We start from the raw sequence: 20887 nt of genomic DNA, 5'->3' as shown, positions 1-20887 counted from the left end.
ATAAAATTTACAATATAACAAAGTAAATGATATTGTGTCATACACCACAGCATGTGAGAGGGGAAAATTTGCTATTCATGAGAAAAGAAGCCAAATTGGAAAGCTTGTCTGGCCTCAATTTGCAGAAATATCAACTAGAACAGATATTGACGATACAACAAACAAAGTTTATCTCACCTTTGACCCTCGCAGACTTTGATTCAAACTTGGTCAGCATTCTCAAATAGGAATCATTCAGTTACCAGTTCAGATCGACACACTATCGCTACTACGATCTCTACAACGTACAAAAATAAACACGTTACAACATCGACAACATCAAAAATACAGCAGGCTAGTATGACAAGAACTGTGCAATGTTAGAGTGTGACACATGTCAGAAGGCAGTCTGAAAAAACTGGTGCGTGAGTGCGTGAGAAATGCAATAATTGTGAATATACGAGTGTACCAGTATCGAAATCCAACATTTCACCGCATTATCGCAATAATATGACAGGAATGTTCAAAAGTGCAAATGTAGTACGCCAACATCCTTTAGCAAATGGAGATTAATTTATCGTAGTTCCATTCAGAAATCAACATGACAAGTAAGATTCTTCAACCAGACATTCATATACCGACACTCATTTCACAGGACCGATATCAAACAGCGAGAGTTTACTAATTTTCGATTGTCAAATATCTGTGTTAGACTACGGGATAAAATCAGAGAAATATTTCATCGTTGAAAAAATACTGAGTTATTAGTAATAGAAGTAACAGAAAAAGGTAAAATCACAAGCAATGTCAATACAGTACAGGCGATGATATGAACGGATCTTTGAAAAGAGAAATCGACGCACAAGGCGTTTGGAACGAGCACCCGTATTTATTTCCCAGTTTTTGGGGTATATGAAACTTTACACCTCCCTGTTACCATGGTAAAATTCACAGTGTCCAAGTACCACAATATCATCACGAAAAAATGTCTCGAAGTTTTCCCAACGAGAATTAAGCCTTAAGAGGCATGGAACTCATAACAGATAGAAAGGAACATAGCTCAGGAGCACAATTGTTAGGTAGATGCGATTATGCTTACAAAAATACCGGCGAATAACCGTCAAAACGAGTAGCAAATGCGAGGTTAAAACGATAGATGTTCGGAAAAGTTGACAAAGGGCGTTTTCATCTGTTGACTTCGATTTCACAACTTGCTCCCAACAATTATCGAGACCATAGCAGCTAAAAATACCTCGGGTTGACATTCGGGGAAATCAAAAATCTACTACGCAAAGAAACTCAGCCTTGCACTTTCGGACTAAATCTAAAAAACTGCACTCCAAACAATCAGCTGCGTGAGCTGCCGTCAAAAATACTGAAATATACAGACATCGAGAAGAACACAAAGTATGTACAACTGAAACGCCTTATACGCACTAGCTATGTACGGGATCAGGATTTCAGAAATCAAGCCAGTTTTTGTGAGAAAGGACTAGGTCCAGATCGTGACAGGAGCCCAAGTTTCCAGAGGATGAGAGTGAACAGCAATTTATTTCACTAGAATTTGGACCGGGGTGGTGTTTGGATTGCACCACAATTTCAAATAGACAGGGTAGTAGACACTATCGAATCTGGGCCAACCATTTTTTAGATCCTAAAAAACCATGATCCCTACATCTCCAATACGTACCGCCACGACACTCAAGCCCGGCTAGAATCGTTCGACCCAAGGCCGAGATGCAAGCTACGTCCGGCGGACACCGTGGACCGCCCAGACGCAGGCCGCGGGGCCGAATGACGGTCTTCGCTAGTGGACGCGCCCTCCGAGATAATCTGATCCAATTCTTCTTTCACATATCTTTCCATTCCGGAACTCTTATCGGGCCTGTCATCATTAATGTTGTCAAGTAGTTTCCCCATGTTTTCTCTCCTTTTTAGTTTCGCACGCTCCATAGCTTCCAATTTCACAATGACCGCGTCAATTTTCGACACGATAGACCCGATGCTGTGCTCCATTCGGTCCACACGACGGGACAGTATCTGAAAGTCGTTTTGGGACACGAGGTTTTTCGAATCGACACGATGCCCATCTTCATAATCATCATCATCGTCACTGTCTGCCCCGGATTCGACACAGCTTACGTGGGACACTTTCGATCTGGCCGACGAAGGACGGTGCCCAGGAGATGTCCCGGCTGCTGTTTTCTCTCGTTCGATCGCGTCTAACTCGTTGGTCAAATGAGCTCTCTCTTTTTCCAAATCAGCGTGAAGTCGTTTTTGTTCCTCCTCGTTAAGCACCATGTCTCCGTCTTGATCGTATTTCGCGAATACGGCCTCGATTTCGGCGTCTGGGATACCACGCATTTTCAGATCCAATCTCCATTCTTCCCAGTCTAGTTGTCGGTCGTGGTTTAAATCCGCGGACTGTATAGCGTCTTGTATGTCGCGTATGCGGTCTTTCTTCAGCGATAGTTTTTCAAGGACTTTGTTGTAGCCGCGTTTGATGTAGTCAGTGATCTCGAATTCGCTTTTTTGCATCGAAATTTCAGCTTTCACTTCAGAATATGTGTCGTTTATGATAGCCAGGAACATGTTCAACAAGACGAAGAACACAAAGAAGACATAAGTCAGGAAAAAGATAGGTCCGAGCACACGGTTCGCAGACTCAAGCTCATGGAAGTCAAAATCTCCGAGTACAATACGAAATTGGGTGTAAATACTCTCTTCGAAAGTGCTGAAGTCTTTCACTTGCGTGCCAAACACGAGGTATCCGAGTTGCGCGTATGCGAAAAAAATGATAAAGAACATAACGGCAAATCCCGCGATGTCTTTCGAGCATCGAGACAAAGTCGACTGTAGCTGGGTCATGGTGCGGTTGAAACTGATGTACTTGAAAATTTTAATCCAAGCAAAAAACACAACGACAGCGACCATGTTGTTGTACTGCATTTGCCAAAAACCGAGGTACTCAAAATCAGGGTACACCAGCGGATTATTGAGCAGGCCGTTCAAAAGCTCGTCGACTTTGATTGTGCGGTACACGTTAAAAGCAAACGCGACTAACGACAGCAGTATCACGATAATATCCAGACAATTCCAAAAACTCTTGAAATACTTGCATTTGTGTCGTCTTATCTCCAAGACTTCCTCGATGATGTAATACACAATGAAAGCGACATACAATATTTCACAGGCTAGCAAGAAGTAATCGTAATTGGAAACGTACCGAATCAGCTTCACCGTACGAAACTGCCATGATGGCAAAGCTCCACCAGTCGCTGGAAACTCGACCACAAGACGTATCACGCAAAAGAGATTGATATTCGCGTTGTACACCGTGAAATCAATGAAGACGACGCGTGTTCCGCGGTCCAACCATAAGTTTGCCTTCAAATCTTCGATAATAGCGGCTGACCCAGCTTTCGACGCCAAAAGATCTTGAACGTACCCAGCTCCAGAATAAGTGACGTCAAGCAAGCCCCAGTGAGACGACCCATCTAACTCTTCAGTGGTCTGATATATCCAAGCTGTCCCGTTCATTCTACCAAACGGGGCTTTGTCCTCTTTATCGGTATTGTATGAATCGTAGCATGCAGTAATTTCGTTTTGAAAATCAGGGTGCACTTGACAGGATCCGTTAATTATTTTTAATTGCCGCATTCTCGGTACACCGAGGAGCTTGTTCTCGTAGTAAATATAACCCAAATCTTCCTCCGAAACATTCTGATTGTTATACCACTTCTCCCAATACAATCCATTCATGAGCGGGCCTTCCGTGAATCGCCAAAAATCTTGCATGGTGGTTATTCCGCGAAAATTATTGGTGACATCGTTGAACTGGGTGTCGAGAAATAGCTCCTGCATGACTTTGGTGTAATAGAAATGAGTGGAGCTTGTCATTCCGAACGTTAGAATGCACAGAGTGACCAGAAAGAAGAAATATATGATCAACTCGCGTAGCGTGGTGCGGATATAAAGCTCCCTGTCATTGCTTGTATCTTCCGTGTGCCTGGTCCCCCAAAGCCCGCGTACACCTTTCTTCAAACCGCCCCACCATCCCTTTCGCTCCGCGCGATCATCATCATCATCGTATTCACCTTGGATATCACGGACGCTGTCGTACGAAGGATTCACGTTCGAGCCAACAGTTGAAACGTACGCTTCCATGGACATTTCGCTCGGTTGTCCATTGCTGTAACTCCGTCTTCCGTTCACGTCCTGCTCCATTTCTAGCACTGAGCGATTTTGCGATGAGCGAGACAGCTCTAATTTCTGGTACAAAAACTGCTCGCAGCGAAACCCAGCAGTACCTTGTATCAAATGTTCCAAACAAAATGACGCAGGGAAGAACACGTCGGGTTGTGGCTGATTTGAGACTACAAACGAACAGATATTTGAGAGAATCTCATTTCAGTGCAATGAGTGCAATGAAAGATCCTTGTTGCATGTTGGATCTTCGAAACATATCAATTATCAAAGTTTATCGTATCTCACATTCGATAGTTAAATCAATATATCTGCCAGCATGATTACCGATTCAGTCACGCCAGACCAGCATGTCCATTGTCCAGTGTCCACATTCAAGTCAAAATAGAAGCAGACTTTTGTACTATTTGGCCATGTTCAATGTTCATTGTTCATGGTTATCACACTTCTTCAAAGTTAATCGTGGTCATAATGTGGACGAAATAGAAGGAAAACTTAATTTGCATCAAGTAGATTTCTTCAAAATCTGTACAGTGGGCAGGACATAAGCTACTTTGAATCCACAGGGACGATTTGGAGTTGTTGAAATTTAGTTGCTATCCTAGGAATGACCGGCAGTGCATGCTTCATATCCACAGTGCACGTTACGCTTACGCTATAGAGAGGTGGTTGAATGAACTCGTCGTAACTCCAACATGAAGAACGAATAATCGCAGTCCTCCTACAAGCTAGTTACCCTTAATTTCGAATTTCGTCACCTCATAAACGACGTCTATAGAGAGCGGGCGAGTAATAAAGAACTTCTACTTTTCGAAACTACAATTAGATTTTGCCAATGATATAGCAGGGTTGTAATAACTCGAGTCATTACAGTCCATCCTCAAGATTACCGGACCACGACAGACCTATCGATCTCGCTTCCCATGACATGCCGCCCTATTCTTGTCGCTTTCTTTTTCTATACTGTCTTCTTTACTTTCATTCAGTGTGCATGCCTCCATTTTACATCGTCTAGGCCAGTGGTTCCCAACCTTTTTCGACCCATCGCCCCCTTTTCAAGGTCAACACCGATCATCGCCCCCCAAATTTTGTGCACCGATAATTGGGCATACAGACTGTAATCACCGGCGGGTTGACTAAAAAAAAAAAAAAAAAGGTCATCTTTCTCCGCTCAGAGCTGAAAATAACGTTTTTTCGCTCCGCATTGCTAGGTGGAAGACTAAAAAAAAAAAAAAAAAAAAAGGTCAGCCGTTTTACGCGTCATCGCCCCCCTATCGCCCCCTTCGCTATTTTCGCCCCCCGTCGCCCCCTTTGTCCATTTTCGCCCCCCTGTCGCCCCCTTCGTCATTTTCGCCCCCCTAGATCGCCAAATCGCCCCCTGGGGGGCGATATCGCCCACGTTGGGAACCACTGGTCTAGGCCAAGGTGGGTGTCTGACAGAGATGAGCATGGATTAGGATTAGGTTTTGAAAAAACAGGATTTGTGAAATTTTGTCGGATTTGGATTGGATTTGGATTAGACATTTTTTTCACAACGGATTAGGATTTGGATTGGATTTACCTATTTTCTGTGAGATTGAAATGTCGTGCGGCGAATCGCGACAAACTTTATTCAGATCAGTTAATAATGTACTTATGGTTACTAAGTTATCTTGAATCAAGTGAATCGTTGGTTGTGAAAGAAAATTTTCGAATCCCTCCATTGCATAAATCAGTATTTTTTCTGAATTTCCAGTTGGAATCGGATTAGGATTGGATATGGACTTGAATATGAAAAAGTTATGGATTAGGATTAGGATTTGGATTTGAAGGTTAGGATTTGGATTGGAATAGGACATAGAAATTTCAAATCCGCTCATCTCTGGTGTCTGATTCGATAGACAAATCCAAGTCGCTTCGACATCTTCCTGTCTATTCATTGTATCGCATTTTTGTGGTGTATTGAACTGATAAAATTGCTAATAAACCAATGATGATGATGATGTCATGACTCGATTCGAGTCCGACTCGAGTCACGATTTTCTGAAGGCTCGACTTAACTCGCTAAATCGTGACTCGAGTCGAGTCATGACTCGAGTCATTACAACCCTGACTCGACTCGAGTCAATCTTTGTATTGACTCGACTTGGACTCGAGTCATTGCGCATGACTCGAACCAAGTCATATGACTCCAGAATCAGACGGCCAATATCAACATTTCATTGTAATTTCGAATTCTGAAAGCTCTAGAAAAGAAAATTGTTGAATTTTAAAAAGTTTCGACCAATAACACTCGGTCAAGGGAGGGTGAATTTCAGAAGAACTGCAAGCGTCGCTTAACAAAAATAAAGTATAGATACTAACCTACGTCGAGTCAAGTCAAGTAACAAATACAAGCAATTAACTGAATATACAGTCCATCCTCAAGATTACCGGACCACGACTGACCTATCGATCTCGCTTCCCATGACATGCCGCCCTATTCTTGTCGCTTTCTTTTTCCATACTGCCTTCTTTACTTTTATTCAGTGTGCATGCCTCCACTTTACATCGCCTAGGCCAAGGTGGGTGTCTGATTCGATAGACAAATCCAAGTCGCTTCGACATCTTCCTGTGTATTCATTGTATCGCATTTTTGTGGTGTATTGAACTGATAAAACTGCTAATAAACCGATGATGATGATGATGATGATGATGATGATGATGATGATGATGATGAAGTCAAGTCCTACGAAAAAATTGACTCGATGTCATCCCAACACTGGTGACTGCTAAGCGAACTATTCATCTTGCAACACAGGATTTTCATTTGAAGATTATTAGGTAAAAATACTTAATATTTATAGGTTGGTAAAATCATTCGTTGCATGTTACTATGTGAATGGCATTAGGCAAGGACTCAATGACATGCATGACGTCAATAAAAGACGTCATGCATGATTTGGTTGGCAGTAGCGACAATAGACGCCAATCCTCGTTTCTGTGTTGACAAACAACAAGGAATCACCATTGTCTTCGGTCGTTCGATGACTAGAGTTGAATTTGATTAAGTTACTCACGAAGAAAATCGAAATGGCTTCTGGTGGGTAAGTGACTTTTATTAAAGTACTGCTTCAATTAGTGTGTCAATGTGCTTATTACTGCAGAGGTGTGGCGACAGTACCAGCAATTATAGTCTCGCAAACCAGGAAAGGATCAGCGCCATTCATAAACCATTCGGAGGTAAATTCTTCCTGATTATGTCCAAGAGCAATGTATATTAGTTTTATGCATCTAAATGTATCGCTTCTACTTCAACCACATTCTCATAATTCAATTGTTGTCAGTGATCATATACTTGTATCTCCTCAGCAGACATGTTCGTGCATGGCAGTGCTTGAACCGATTTTTTGCTATGTTAATCCAGTACAGACTGCGGAGTGAATCGAATAATAAAAATTAGCATTACAACAAATACAGAACACAGTCTTCAAATGTATGTGTCATAATTTAGAAAATAGGTCATTATCATTTTTGTAACTTTTTGTTACAGTTACAATTTGAATATAGATTATGCTCCTGCAATGATTCAAAGGAATGTGACAAAGTTCATATACGCCAAACTTGGAAGTATTACTTATATTGATGTTAGCAAAGAGTAGGTCTACTATCGATATCAAATCCCCTACCAACTAACCCTCTTAAATAACAGTATAATTACAACAGGTAGTAGGCCTACTTGATATCTTACTGACTCTTCATTCTTTTTAGCTTCCAAGTGCACACTGCAAGTACGATGTTTGGCACGAATTAAAAGACAACGAAATCCACGCAAAGGAGCTGAAGAATCCCAGAGTTCGGAAAGGTATAAAATTACGTTACGCCTGGGGATAGGCAATGCAATTTACTACTTCGAAATTGATTGGAATCTTTTTAATGTCATACGTTTTGAATCAGTTGAATAGTATATTCCTATTGAAAGGAACCCGAATAATTTCGACTGACACTCGTCAGGGGTAATCGTCTGTTCTCGTCTATTGTTAATTCTCTTCTAGTTGCCCATCTTTGAATTATCGGTCGTGATATACGAGACTTAAATCTGTCATGTACAATGTGTCAAGTCATGCGCAATGATTTGAATACAAGTCGAGTCAATACACAAATTTACTCGAGTCGAGTCATTTTCCATCTTTAAGAAAATCACTCGAGTCAAGTCGGGTGAACCAAAAATTGGGACTTGAGTCATTACAACCCTGGTTATGCCCTCAGTAATCTGTGCTTTAACATGGTGTAAAGGTCCAAGCCAAAGCGACAGGAGTTCTGACAGCGATTCATCCTCGAGCAGTGACAGTGATGTAGAAAGTGCTTCTGAGAAGAAACATAAATCAGGGAAATGGTGGAAAAGAAAAAACTACCGAGACAGTCACGAAAACTGGAAAGAAGCAACGGTAACTATAGAGCCTGATATCTTGCCGATATGTGTCTCAGTATATCAGTGGTTCCCAAATTGTGGTACGCGGGAGCATCTCTAGTGGTAAGCGAGTAACTTCATCAAACCGACAAATTTATGAATTGAAAAAATAAATTTAGATCAAGATTTCTAACTTGCTTTGTATCCAAGTTACACGTTGGGTTTCATGGTCCCATTTACTGAGAATCGTCCATGTAGTAATGTCCTAATGGCACAAACAATCTGTATGTTCAATTGCCCGCTTCGTATACTCGGCTATGGCCCGTGGTTGAAATTTTTCAGACATGCAGCGATGGTCACCTTTCTGCAACCGCGAGTCAATCCAGGAGAGATCCATGTACACCCAAAAGCTCGCAATAGTCGCAAAGCTCATTATATAACAACTGCACGAACTTTTACGAACAAATACAACAAATCCCTGAAAAAAATTCCCACGCCTGGCGCGATTTGCTGTATCGGGCGTTGGTGCTTGTCCAGTTTTCAAAAAATTCCATACCAAATCAGCATACCACATCTTGCCTTCACATCATACAATTTGTGCCAAACTGATCTCGTTACTATTAACTTGTGATCAAGTTAAAATAGTGGCTTTCAGCACTTTCGTCAATACAATGAAATGTATGTGATCTCAGTAAAAATGGTCGAAATAATACAAGCATACAAAAAGTTTGGAAGCACAGCTGTAGATATAATCGGGAACGACTAGGAATGGGTACAATGATGCTCGTACTCCGATTCGGTTATTGATTGCAATGATTCAGGTTGATCCGTAAAATTTTGATTTTTCAAGTAGGTCTACTGAAACTGTGTGTCCCCAATGACGAAGAACTGTTTTATCAATCGGAATTATCACCACTGTGGAAGCTGTAAAACGTCAACTTCAGTAGTATTGATTTTGCCCTACAACAGGGGCGGGCAACATACGGGCCGGATCCGGCCCGAGACGGGATCTTGAGCGGCGAGCAGACTCTTTCGGGTCTTACATGATAATGTGGCCCGCGGGTCTATGTACATTTTTGACCATTATCATCAACAAGACAAAGCTGCACAGCTATTGAAGTACATCACGTTGATAAATTCATTTAATACTGTTTCTGGTCTCTATGCTTTTAACTTAAAGTTTACATTAAATACGATTCATTCCTTAAATACGCGATTAATTTGTCGAGTCAGTAATCTGGCCCGCGAAGTACTTCATTTTCCCATATCCTGCCCGCCGACTGGAGAAGTTGCCCGCCCCTGCCCTAAAACTATGCACTCCGTCTCGTATAGGCTACATATCGTTTACTTTTATATTTTATCGCCTCTTGAGTAGTAATGATGTATTGTTATATTTGACGCTCTATAAATTATTATATTATATTCTTCCACCAGCTCGTCAACCTATCGTACCAAAACCTCGGCGACGATTATCAACGTCACGACTTCATGAAAGTACTCAAAGTATTGAAGTCCTGCGAAGAACTACATATCGGGTGCAATGAGCTTCGCGACATTAGCAGCGTTTCGCTTCCCGTCTGTCGGAATCTAAATATGACCTCCAACCATGTCTCTACGTTCAACGTAAGTTTTTGATGAGTTTTTGTTGAATTCTGATATACATGAGAACTTGAGCTGTTTTGCATGAGTGATCATGATCAACTGTACATACCGTATGGGTTACCATATTTTGAGAACCAGAAAAGAGCACACTTTTTTCAAATCACAAAAGTTGAAATTTCGGTCTAGAAATGAGCAATTTGAAAATTTTCACTGAAGATTATTGTCGTGTCTAAGGAACAACGAGATCATTTTTCCAGTTTGACACCCAACAGACTGCTCGACCGTCCAGATTCCAGATTTCGAATCATTTTTTGGGTTTTATAGTTGTGCCTTTCCTTTCCATTGGCTGTCAAAGCTATAAAGGAGGACGAATTACCAAAAATGAGGATATTTCGGCGTCCTCGAAGGACATTTTCGATTTCCTGAAAAAGGTGGACAAATCCCCCTAAAGGATGACGTATGGTTACCCTACCGTATGGTGTGTTACGGTGCTGTCAGTAGCTAAAATGGCTTTATTACATGTTGCAATATTAAAAAGATATGACTTAATCTCTCATGGAACAGAAATAATCGGAATTTTAATGCAAATCCTTTTCCGAATATGAGATACAAGTTCAAATACTTCGAATCATGTCTGAATCCAAGTCCAAACCCAATAATGACTGAAATTTAGTCAAAAGTCAAATATTAAAAAGTTTCTATAATCGCCGTGGTAATCCAAGTCCAGCCTCAAAAACAATATGAATCCATCTGCTCAAAATTAATGCGGAACAGTCAAAGGCCATAAATTCTGCAATTGGCAAACACTTGTTAGATAATTCCACATGTGTGAGAAATTATGGAGATGACAAGGGGGTAAGGGTCGTTCACACTTTCACTGGTGTGCCTTGGAGCGACTTTTATCAAAATACACCAGCCAAGGCTGTGTCAACAAAAAGAGTTTGTGTATCATCTAAAAATAGTACACTGAACGCTATCGCATTCGACATTTCATGCTGGTGACGTTATATTTTGTGATATGATTGTTGATATACGATGTTCCTTTTAATTCTCTACTAGTTGCTACCCCTGACGAGGTGGGTGTCTGATCTTAATGGCTACTCCAAGTTGTTTTGACACCTTCCTATTTTTTCATTGTATCGCAGTCTTGTGATGTTTTGAAACGATGAAAATATTTATAAACCTGATTGATTGAATGTCAGCCGGAAATATTCGGGTTCATTGCAATATGAATATACTATTCAACCGTGTATTGAAGTTCTGTACCTCCAAAAAGCTGTTCAAATCCATATCTGATCAAAATTTTCAATGAAAAATCTTCCAGGAAAACCCAATTCTGCACCAATCCCCGGCCAGGTCAGACCAAAGACTCAAAACCTAGTATCCGCGACTATCTTGTTAGACGGTCAGCATCCAGGGATAGCATGGAGGAGAAAACATTATTGGTGCAGACTAGATGACCTTGCTTATAGATGGTATCGCACCTCCATCGTCAAAGCATCTCGATGGTGCAGGCAACAATAAATCTGATCTCTCTCACCCTTTCGACTCAAAACCAATTGGTGACCTCTACAGCTGTGGGGTGTTATTATGTAATTTGTTCACTGCAGCAATGATCATTTCAGATTAGTTTTTCCGGCATTAGGCTATAGTCTAAATGGGTCGCATGTCCGCGTCCGTATTTCCACACTTCAACAATAAAAGGTAACAGCCTCAAAGATTCATTCTATATATCAATCCGCAGGACCTACCAAAAGCGTCCAAACTTGAACATCTCAACATGACAGAAAATGACATAAGCAGCGTAGATGGACTGGAACGGTTTAAAAGACTCAAGACTCTCGATCTAGTCAGAAATCCTGTTTCGTACACCTTTGACTACAGAGCTCAGTGAGTATGAATATTACCGCTTGCTGTTAGCATACTGGTACTGACTTATCAAATCGCCCATTTTTTTATTTATTTCAGAAGTTTACCTGATGTGCATATTTCAAAAATAACAGTATCGCCCATACTTAGTGCCAGGGTTGTAACCAAGTCACTAGGTTCCGATTCACAAGTCTATTTCACTTTTATAGTTTTGACTCGAATCAAGTCGAGTCATTTTCAATTCACCAACGTGTCAAGTCCGAGTGTTACGACTTGAGTCCGAGTCCAAGTCATTGTCTTGACTGTTGAGTTAATGTCTTGTTAAACCCACTCTTTGCAAATCTGCTTAGTGATATACTAATTTCCCTGCCTTTTAACAGTTTCTGATCGCATTTCCAAGTACCAACACTAATAGACGAAATATCAATAATATGATACAGTGAAAATTCTTCGAAACTGCAACGAAATGTCGGGCTTCGTCGTCCGAGTCTTTTACTTGGTCCGAGCCATGTGAAATGACTCGAGTACAAGTCAAGTCTCCAAAAAATCACGACTCGAGTCATTACAAACCTGCTTGAGTGCTTAGTACCCACTGTGAAATGCTTAATTAATATTCTCTTTGTTCAGCTGAAGCCAGCTCAAAAACCATTTCAATGGGTCATATTTACTTACCACATTTTGAATTATTCTCATCACCATTACTGTTATTTTCAGTGTGTTCTCCAAGCTGCCGCAACTTCAGGTTTTGGACGGCATTCCCAAGATGGAAAGCGACGAAAACTTTGATTATCCGCAAACCAACAATTCCTGCGTCGTATCATGAATCATTTCTAATATACAATGCATTCATTTTCACACCGAATCATGCCACTGTACACAGTCACCAACTGCAGTACTACCGTCTTAAATACAATCACACAATATCTTTGTTCCGATAGAATTTACCGTTAAGGGTCAGAACTGAGTATGTGAGCAATTTGTTTTCTCAAGGGAATGTATTGACTACCAGTATACCGACTGATGATATCATGAAGGACTAAGTCATTCTACCACAAAATTTATCCAAGCAGTATATTTTTCATTTTGCTTTTCCAGTGCGGTGGTTATCAGCTAAAGTCAACATTGGATTCCCTTCCTGCCACAACCAGACTTGGACAACTAGATTATTCTAGTTGTCTACATAGACTAATTAAAAGAAAATGCCGGTAATCTGAATTTGTGACATGTTTCTATGCTCTAATTTTAATCTAATGTCTTGTTTTCCTGAAATGCTAGAGGAAAACTGCTGTATAGTGGAAAATGGAGGTGAAAGGAACCGGCTCCCTGGTTTCCATGATGTGGGGGCTATATTGCTAAGTTGCCACGACAATTTCTCTCCTAATAGTGATGAAAAACTATCCCAAAACCAGTTTATACCTTGCAAAATCCTATGTAGTTGTGTCTCGAAAACAGTCTAGAAAAGATGAGATGGATTCAGTCTAAGTATATCAAATTAAGTAAGAAAACCTACTTGAGTACTCCAAAAAAGGTAACGTAGTAGTACTTTGTTACTGACCACCTGTGCTAACATGCGAGTAATAGCACTAAGATACACCTTGCCACCCTGCACTACATGATACCACCCAAACTCGGCAAATAAGGTAGTCGCAGATTGCATGATATATTCATACCGAGATTATCAAATAAACGCAATACAACACGGATCCCCATATCGCAAAGTCTTTTAACCCAGTCCGCCACCTAGGCGTTGTATCTGTTAAATCGTCTAATTCAGTTATGTCCGCAGTAGGAGTCGATATCGCGCCCGGGGCTGACGGTTCTAAACGTTCCTCTATCGATTGAAGTCTGTTCAAAATTCCTTTCACGTTAATCTTATTAGCGGACGCGATTATATCGTCTAGTTTTGAATTGGTCTCGGACACGTTTTCCAGTACCTTATCAAGACATTCATCGAGGCCGTTATGGTCTTTCTTACTAGAGACAGTTCCAGTGTTTGCCAAAGAGGCAACTGCGTTACTAAGAGACAGCAGAGCATTGTTATATTGATCTATCTCTTCGTTTAAGGCTTGTAGCATTGCGTGGTTGTGATTGTTGTCACTATTTGCGGCTTGTTGTTTAGGTGATCCTTGCAAAGGCAGGCTGCTTTTATACGGATCGTTGACGAAGCCGGATAGTACCTCCATGTTTTGAACTTGCAACGCGTTGCTCATGTCGGATATGTGTTCTGACAATGTGTTTATGGCAGACGCAATGGCGCTTTGCTTCTCTTCTGTAGCGGTCGCCATCTAGAAAATATACAAAATCAATGTTGAAGAAAGATGTCAGTTGTTGGCTGGAGTACCCAGATAAATGTCGGATAGTTTAACTATCAACGCTGCGTTACCATCGTGTTCAATAGTCCAGTCAAAGTTCAACAGTGTTTGATTGGTCATACTTGTTGGGTTTATGTGACAAGGTAAGCACCATTGGGTGTGACAACATAGCAGTCGCTTATCTTACTAGCTTACATCACGGAATTACATGCTCACAAATTGCTTGGGTCGCGAGAGTTCAAGAGAAATTGATTTTTGGGTCGCACTTTAAGCACTCTCGAACCCTTGAGAGTGACTTGCGTCAACTAAGTCATACGAAAAAGCATACCGAGTAATCCCAACACTCGACCTAGTTGTGATTGTGACAAACAATTTTATTTCATGGGAACGTACGGAGATATGAAATATATCTTGCAGTCTAACAGTCATCTAGAAACAGCTGGGGATAGGCACCCGGCTTATGGCAGTGTAAGTGTTCAGTGTGGTATAACTAGGGATACCGGTACCATATTTGGGAATCGGGAAAGGAAGACACTTTCACCAAATCATAAAAGTTAGTTGACCAAAATTGAAAACAGCAGATTTTGTTATAATTACTGGAAATCTTGTTGAGTTGACTAAAAAAAAAAGCTCATCACTTTGTTTCGACTCTCGAATTACCCACTTTTTTCGTAAATTTTCTGGTGTTGACTAAAAATAAAAGAAAAGGTCATCATTTTCACTTGAACCCTGAATGACCTGCTCGAACGTCCTAATTACCATTTAACGTCATTTATGCCGATTTTCAGTTGACCCTGTCCATTATGCTATCTGTAAGGAAGGGCGAATTGCCAAAAAGGCAGACATTTAGGCATCCTTGGAGGACATTTTCAATTTCCTTAAAAAGGAGGACAAATCCTCCTAAAGGAGGACATATGGTAACCCTAGGCAGGCATATAACTGAAAAATAAATTGAACAACTGACAACTGATTGCGACTACATTACCTATAAAATATGCCCACGAGACCATACACAAAAAGATATGTTTTGCATCGTCTAAAAACTGCCAAAATTACGCTCTCTCAAATCAGAACAACACGAAATTGACAACAAATGCCCACCGTCTCAATCTTCGACGAGACATCCGTCTTTTCTGAAGTTTCTTTCACAGTCTGTATCAAGTCTTTGGTACGAACGCGATTCATGTAAATTGATCCGACCATACCTGAAAGATATGCACAATGAAAATTAAAATGGTAATGTATCGCGAATTTTCATGTCGCCAGCAGTCGGCAAGCCCTCTTGAGATTGCAGAAACAACAACCGACAAAGTGTACAGTGCACACCCCAACCGCGCGAATTATGCCATTTACAACACACTGCAATCCTGACAAACGAATTTGTGTTCTACTATAAAGTATGCTCTCATATGCTACCTCGTAACGAGGTTTCAAGGCAGTGGCAAGAATGTATCGCGACGACAAAATAATAAGGAGTGAATAATTCCGGTAATCAAAATCAGCGGGTCTCACTACTTGACTTAAATCATCAAAATGATCCAATCGAGCCTTGATTTGGATTCAAGTACTCACATCACTATGCCCGACTGCATGATTGTTCTATGTAAGTTTTCTGTATTCAAAGTTGAACCAAGTAAACTCTCTCTCTTTCTGTCTAGACTGAAAACGGCTTCGAAAGAAAATTATTTTTACCGATGATGGTGCCGACCATTGTGCCGATGATCGACCAATTTTTCGTTCTCTCTACTCTGGCACGCTCTTGCTCGTAACTTTCGCGCATCGCGTACGATAAGCTCGAAAAGGAGTCTCTCTCATTTTCTTCGGCTTCCTCCAGCTCTCTCTTTTGCCTGCGACAGAGAAAAAAATTGTCCGTCCAGTAACGTACCGTGCAACTGTTTCAAATTTCGCACCAGTATAGATGCATTGAATCTTTGTTGCACAGGCCAGGGTTGTAGTGTAATGACTCGGGTCACTATTTTTTTTTGTCGACACGACTTTCTTAAAAATGGAAAATGACTCGACTCAAGTCAATTTGTGCATCGACTCAACACATGCTTTATGACTTATTCGATATCAGGGATATAATGGAAAAGTAGGGCCAGAATCTGTATTATCTGCATTATGAATCCGAGGCCTTCGATATCACCCAAGTGAGTTGAACCGGGCTTAGATACGCGATACTCAACAGTAAAAACTAGGACTCGAGTCTTAACACTATGACTCGGACTCGACCAGTTGCTTCTTGACATGGACTCAGACTTTTCTTGGTGATGATTGGAAAATGACTCGACTGGACATAAGTCGAAAGTGTCAAAGTCAAATACACTTGTGACTTGGTTACAACCCTTACACTGCCATCCTGGCTAATTAACGGAGTAGCTCCAGAATTTACACATTTATTTGGCCGTGTGGGAGTCAGTTTTCTACTTCCATTTTAAGCGGATTAGGGGAGTGAATTGGATGTGAAATTTTGAATCGAATTATGCTCATTACACAGTGGCGACTGACAGTTAGGTTTAGACTACATGCTCGGAAAGTTGCGTACGACTGAGTGGAACTCACCACCAATGTTCCCTCTAATTTCTGACGAGTCTGCGCGCAGTCACCAACTCACTGCACAGTGCCTTAGACAACAGTGCGTAACGAATAAAAAAACAGGTCATCACTTCGGATTTTGTATGCGCAACTTGGATTTTCCGTGCGCAGAGACCGTGTCAGCAAAGCGCAATTGCGCATGTGTGCAGCTTAGAGGGAACATTGCTCACCACCATGGGTGTAATCAATTCAATTTCCAGTATTTTTCTTCGAGCAGCAGTTGCCAAGATATGCTATAGCCAATTCACAAAACATACAGTTGAAAAAGTACGCAAACAAGAGACTTGAACAAAGAAAAATGAGAGGACCAGTACCCCCAATCGACATCCCTTACTGCAACCTACCAAATCCGTCATAAAAACACCCTTTACCCTATGACACACAGCCAGTGTTGGGCTCACAACCATATTCTGTGACATTGATATTATGTGACAAACTACCCAGCAAATCAAAAACGATTCAAATCATCCTATCCAAAAACTGCTTACTAGGCAACTGAACAATGTTTGCAATTAGATTTGAAAGTCATTAGATGAAATCTATCCGAGTGCTCTGCTACAGATCACACCCACAAATTTGTTGACACAACTTCCCCCAAGCAAATTCCACTCCTTTTCAAACTTTTCCTAAAGTCACAAATTTGTGTTGGTTTCGTACTTATCTTCTTGCGTCACAAGCTCGTGTTGCTCCGTGGCCAATTGAAGATACATGGGATTGGAGTAATCCACGTGACTAAGTCTTTCCCTCACATGCTTCAGTTTTTCCCGCGTGCAGGTCATGTCTCGCAAGATTGCACGCTCTCGACTTCTGGCATCGAGAAAAACTGCTTCCGCCTGAAAAAGTAGAAACGGATGGAAATGAAAGATATCGCCAAGAATTAGCATAGTAGTCTACATACAGAGGCAGTAAAAGTAGTCAACGTAGCTACTCAAGTAGAAATTTCCAAGAAAAGTCGAAACCACGGTACTTCAAATACAAGTAAAAAAATGCTGTTCTTAAAGTGCAAAAGTAAGCGTTTCCAAAGGCATATTTGGTCGAGGGGCGCATACTTTTACCAGTTGAGCAGAATTGGCTTCTTTTGAAATTGCAAGATGTGTGTTAGCGACCACAGAAAATGAATACAATTTTAGATGAAAGGGTGCAGAGTTCTTGATGTATAGTCTTCAATTGTCATAGTCATATGTTTTCAAATACTGCATTGAGAATAAGGGTGGAGTCCAATTTCTCTGCTGAGCAGCGATTCTCTACTCAGCAACGATTTCATTACTCAACTCACGCCAAAAAGTATACTCACACTCAAATGCGTCCAGATCGGCACTCAAATCTAAGTCAGCGCACCATCAGACTTAAGTGTCAATTTTCACGGTCGAGCAGCCAACTGCAGGCTGGGGCCAAATACCCGCCAAATACCGTAGTACCGGTACTGTCGTATATAACTAATATAGGTTCACTATTTCGTGATATGAGGTTCTGCTGAGCGAATGAAATCAGTGGCGCTTGGACGGATGTTGTGCTTATAATTGTACTTGTAATTATCTTCTGTACCCTTTCGACTTCTTGTCGTACGGCATCTCGGTATACCGGAATGGTAACTTCTGCAGTCTCAATGCGCCAGCATCCCCCGGACCCCCGCCGTCGCCGTTCTTACGGCTACAAAAAAAAAAGCCCAGAAAAAGACCCGACAAAGAGAAAGCACTCACAAGGAATGGAAAGAACTTGAAAGGGCAGTTTCTTCAAAAAGATCAACATCGAAAAGAACTAGTGACATCGGGCACTCTAGGCCGAGGTGGATGTCAGTATAAAAAAAGATCGCAACTGCGTGTCGTTCGATATCCTCCAATCTGTTCATTACATCGCATTGTGTCTTATCGCATTCTACATTTTGTGTGACTTGTTCAGATGAAAAATATAACTTAACGATGATTGTTATTATTACGCATGCTCTTCCCACAATTAAATAGATGAAGCATCTTAAACAGACCCCCAGCATGAAAGTCAGCAGATAGAGTTCCTGGTAATATCAGGTTTGGGATGGAGTCGCTATACCTTCAAGCCAATTTAGACGATAGCAGCAATAAGCTATTGGAAATAAGAAATACTGAATATTTAAGGGAGAAAATGTCGGGTGGGTCTGGCTATATCGGGAAGTTGAATGGTAGAGGGACAAAGTGAATGGTTCAAAGAGGAGCTTCAATTGGAAAGAAATCCTGAAAATCTGTTAATTTTTCAATTTATTTTCACGATATAGATGCATTCTTTTGTTCTTTCAGGCCCGCACTTACGTGTTCGCCTGCTGTGAAACTTATCTTTATAAATTTCGAATGGGTTTGTCTGTCTTGCAAATATACTTCTGTGGGGCACAGGAACGTTCCGGGTATCTTCAAGGATTTATATAGTTCTATTGGGTCATCTTCAAAGAGTGTGGATCAACTGAGGCTGTTCATTGCATTTAGATAAATCAGTGAGAACTGCGTCTACTTTGTAGGTCAGTGACGAAATAAGGAAGATGGCGTCGTGTTGTCATGACAAAATCGTTCACGCGTGTCCGGTCGAAGGCGAAAAAAAATCTGGCAACGCTATCTCGGAAAACGACGTCTGGAAATCGATACTTAACTGAGTAGAGAGAATTGGCGCGCACTCAACGCTGAGTACCAATCGATTTTTAGTTGAGTGGAGATTCGCATTTAAGCAGTACTTAGTTGAGGAGAAGAATTGGGCTCCACCCTAAAAGGTCGTCCACTTTAACAGTTCAAGCAAGGGGAGCATGCATAGTAAGGTTAGGCTACCATATTTTAAAAACCCAAAAAGATGACACTTTTTACAAGTCACAAAATTTATAATATCGGACGAGAAAAATGGTAATTTTAATATCTTTACAAAAATACCATTGTACATCATTTTACAACTTGTCTTAAACTGGAATGTCAAGATTCCAGATTTCGCATCATTTAGGGAGTTTTTCGTTGTGCTTATACAATGGCTGTCAAAGCTATAAACGAGGACGAATTGCCAAAAAGGAGGACATTTGGGCGTCCTCTGTGGACATTTTCGATCCTCTGTGGCTCTAGGGGAGGGGGCATGAACAATTTTATCATCAAGTCTAGTCAATAAAATAAAATAAAATAGATATTTAATACGAGTATCAGTTTATTAACAATTTCATCATATCAAAACAGTCTTGTGATGCTGATACTAGGCCTACTAACAAAATTATATAGCCTACACATTACATACCGTATCTAGATGACAAGGGAGTGTGCATAGTGCAAGCCACTGATGCGTTTTATGTTCAACAGTTCTAATCAGTCGATGAAACCAGGAAAGATGAAGGTTTAAAAATGGGGTCATTGATTATTCAAAGGGGGTCACGAGGTAAAAAAGATTGGGAACCCTTGCAATGAAGCCTCAACTAAACAAAACCACTCAAGCAATTACCGTATCAGGATTTGTGCGGAAAAATTATGGACCTTTAGAAGCCCCTTCATTTTCAGATCTCAGAACTCTCTAGGTACATCCGTATTTACGATTCGACATCAAGATTTTGAGCAATATAGAGAAATACAGTGATATTACGTAGAGGCCTAGGCCTACCTTCTTCACTTTCTTCTGTGCTTCCTGCACGTCCGACAGTCCAACAAATTGTTCATACTTTTCGTTCGCCTGGTTGAAACGTTCCGAGATAAGATTCAGACGATTCTTGTAGGCTGCAATAGCTCTCTCTCGAAAATCCCAGTCGTTTTTTCCTGAGGTAGAATCGTGGCGCTGAGGGATTTTCAAGCCGCAGCATACAGATTGCAGAGATTTTATGCAAGCAACTCGATGCGCAGTGGTTGAACAAAGCATCTGCAACGAGATGTGTTCTAGTCACGGTTTTCTTCAGAAGGCTGACGCAGATGCAGGTAGGTAATCGACAATCACAAATCTGCAATACGGTACCAATCGACGTCAGGATTTG

At 41.0% G+C, this 20887-nt stretch overlaps 3 protein-coding genes across 4 annotated transcripts in view; 1 reads left to right on the top strand and 2 right to left on the bottom strand.

Moving 5' to 3' along the window:
- The window catches only part of LOC145452536 (coatomer subunit alpha-like), a 21355-nt gene extending 21038 nt beyond the window's left edge, over positions 1 to 317 (bottom strand). For both annotated transcript variants that reach the window (XM_080330704.1, XM_080330703.1), the window contains exon 1: positions 178 to 317. In XM_080330704.1, coding sequence (XP_080186830.1) covers positions 178 to 217 — 40 coding nt within the window. In that variant the 5' untranslated portion in view covers positions 218 to 317. The remainder of the gene's footprint in view (positions 1 to 177) is intronic.
- On the bottom strand, positions 277 to 20887 carry LOC145452743 (polycystin-2-like). The gene is made up of 6 exons (XM_080330898.1): positions 20524 to 20887; positions 17590 to 17765; positions 16030 to 16184; positions 15439 to 15542; positions 13693 to 14310; positions 277 to 4389 (listed from the first exon to the last, which is right to left on the bottom strand). Exons 1-6 carry the CDS (start codon positions 20773 to 20775, stop codon positions 1681 to 1683), a joined length of 4014 nt encoding a protein of 1337 aa, XP_080187024.1. The 5' UTR covers positions 20776 to 20887; the 3' UTR covers positions 277 to 1680.
- LOC145452537 (uncharacterized) lies at positions 7097 to 12953 on the top strand. Its single transcript, XM_080330705.1, has 7 exons — positions 7097 to 7250; positions 7311 to 7386; positions 7915 to 8008; positions 8440 to 8591; positions 9989 to 10177; positions 11901 to 12046; positions 12740 to 12953. Exons 1-7 carry the CDS (start codon positions 7237 to 7239, stop codon positions 12846 to 12848), a joined length of 780 nt encoding a protein of 259 aa, XP_080186831.1. The 5' UTR covers positions 7097 to 7236; the 3' UTR covers positions 12849 to 12953.

This window comes from Botryllus schlosseri, chromosome 12, assembly GCF_051294905.1.
Source record: "Botryllus schlosseri isolate E-star chromosome 12, Bs_hap1, whole genome shotgun sequence".
NCBI lineage: Eukaryota > Metazoa > Chordata > Ascidiacea > Stolidobranchia > Styelidae > Botryllus > Botryllus schlosseri.
Note: the sequence above shows the minus strand (reverse complement) of the source record. Positions and strands in the feature narration are given on the sequence as shown.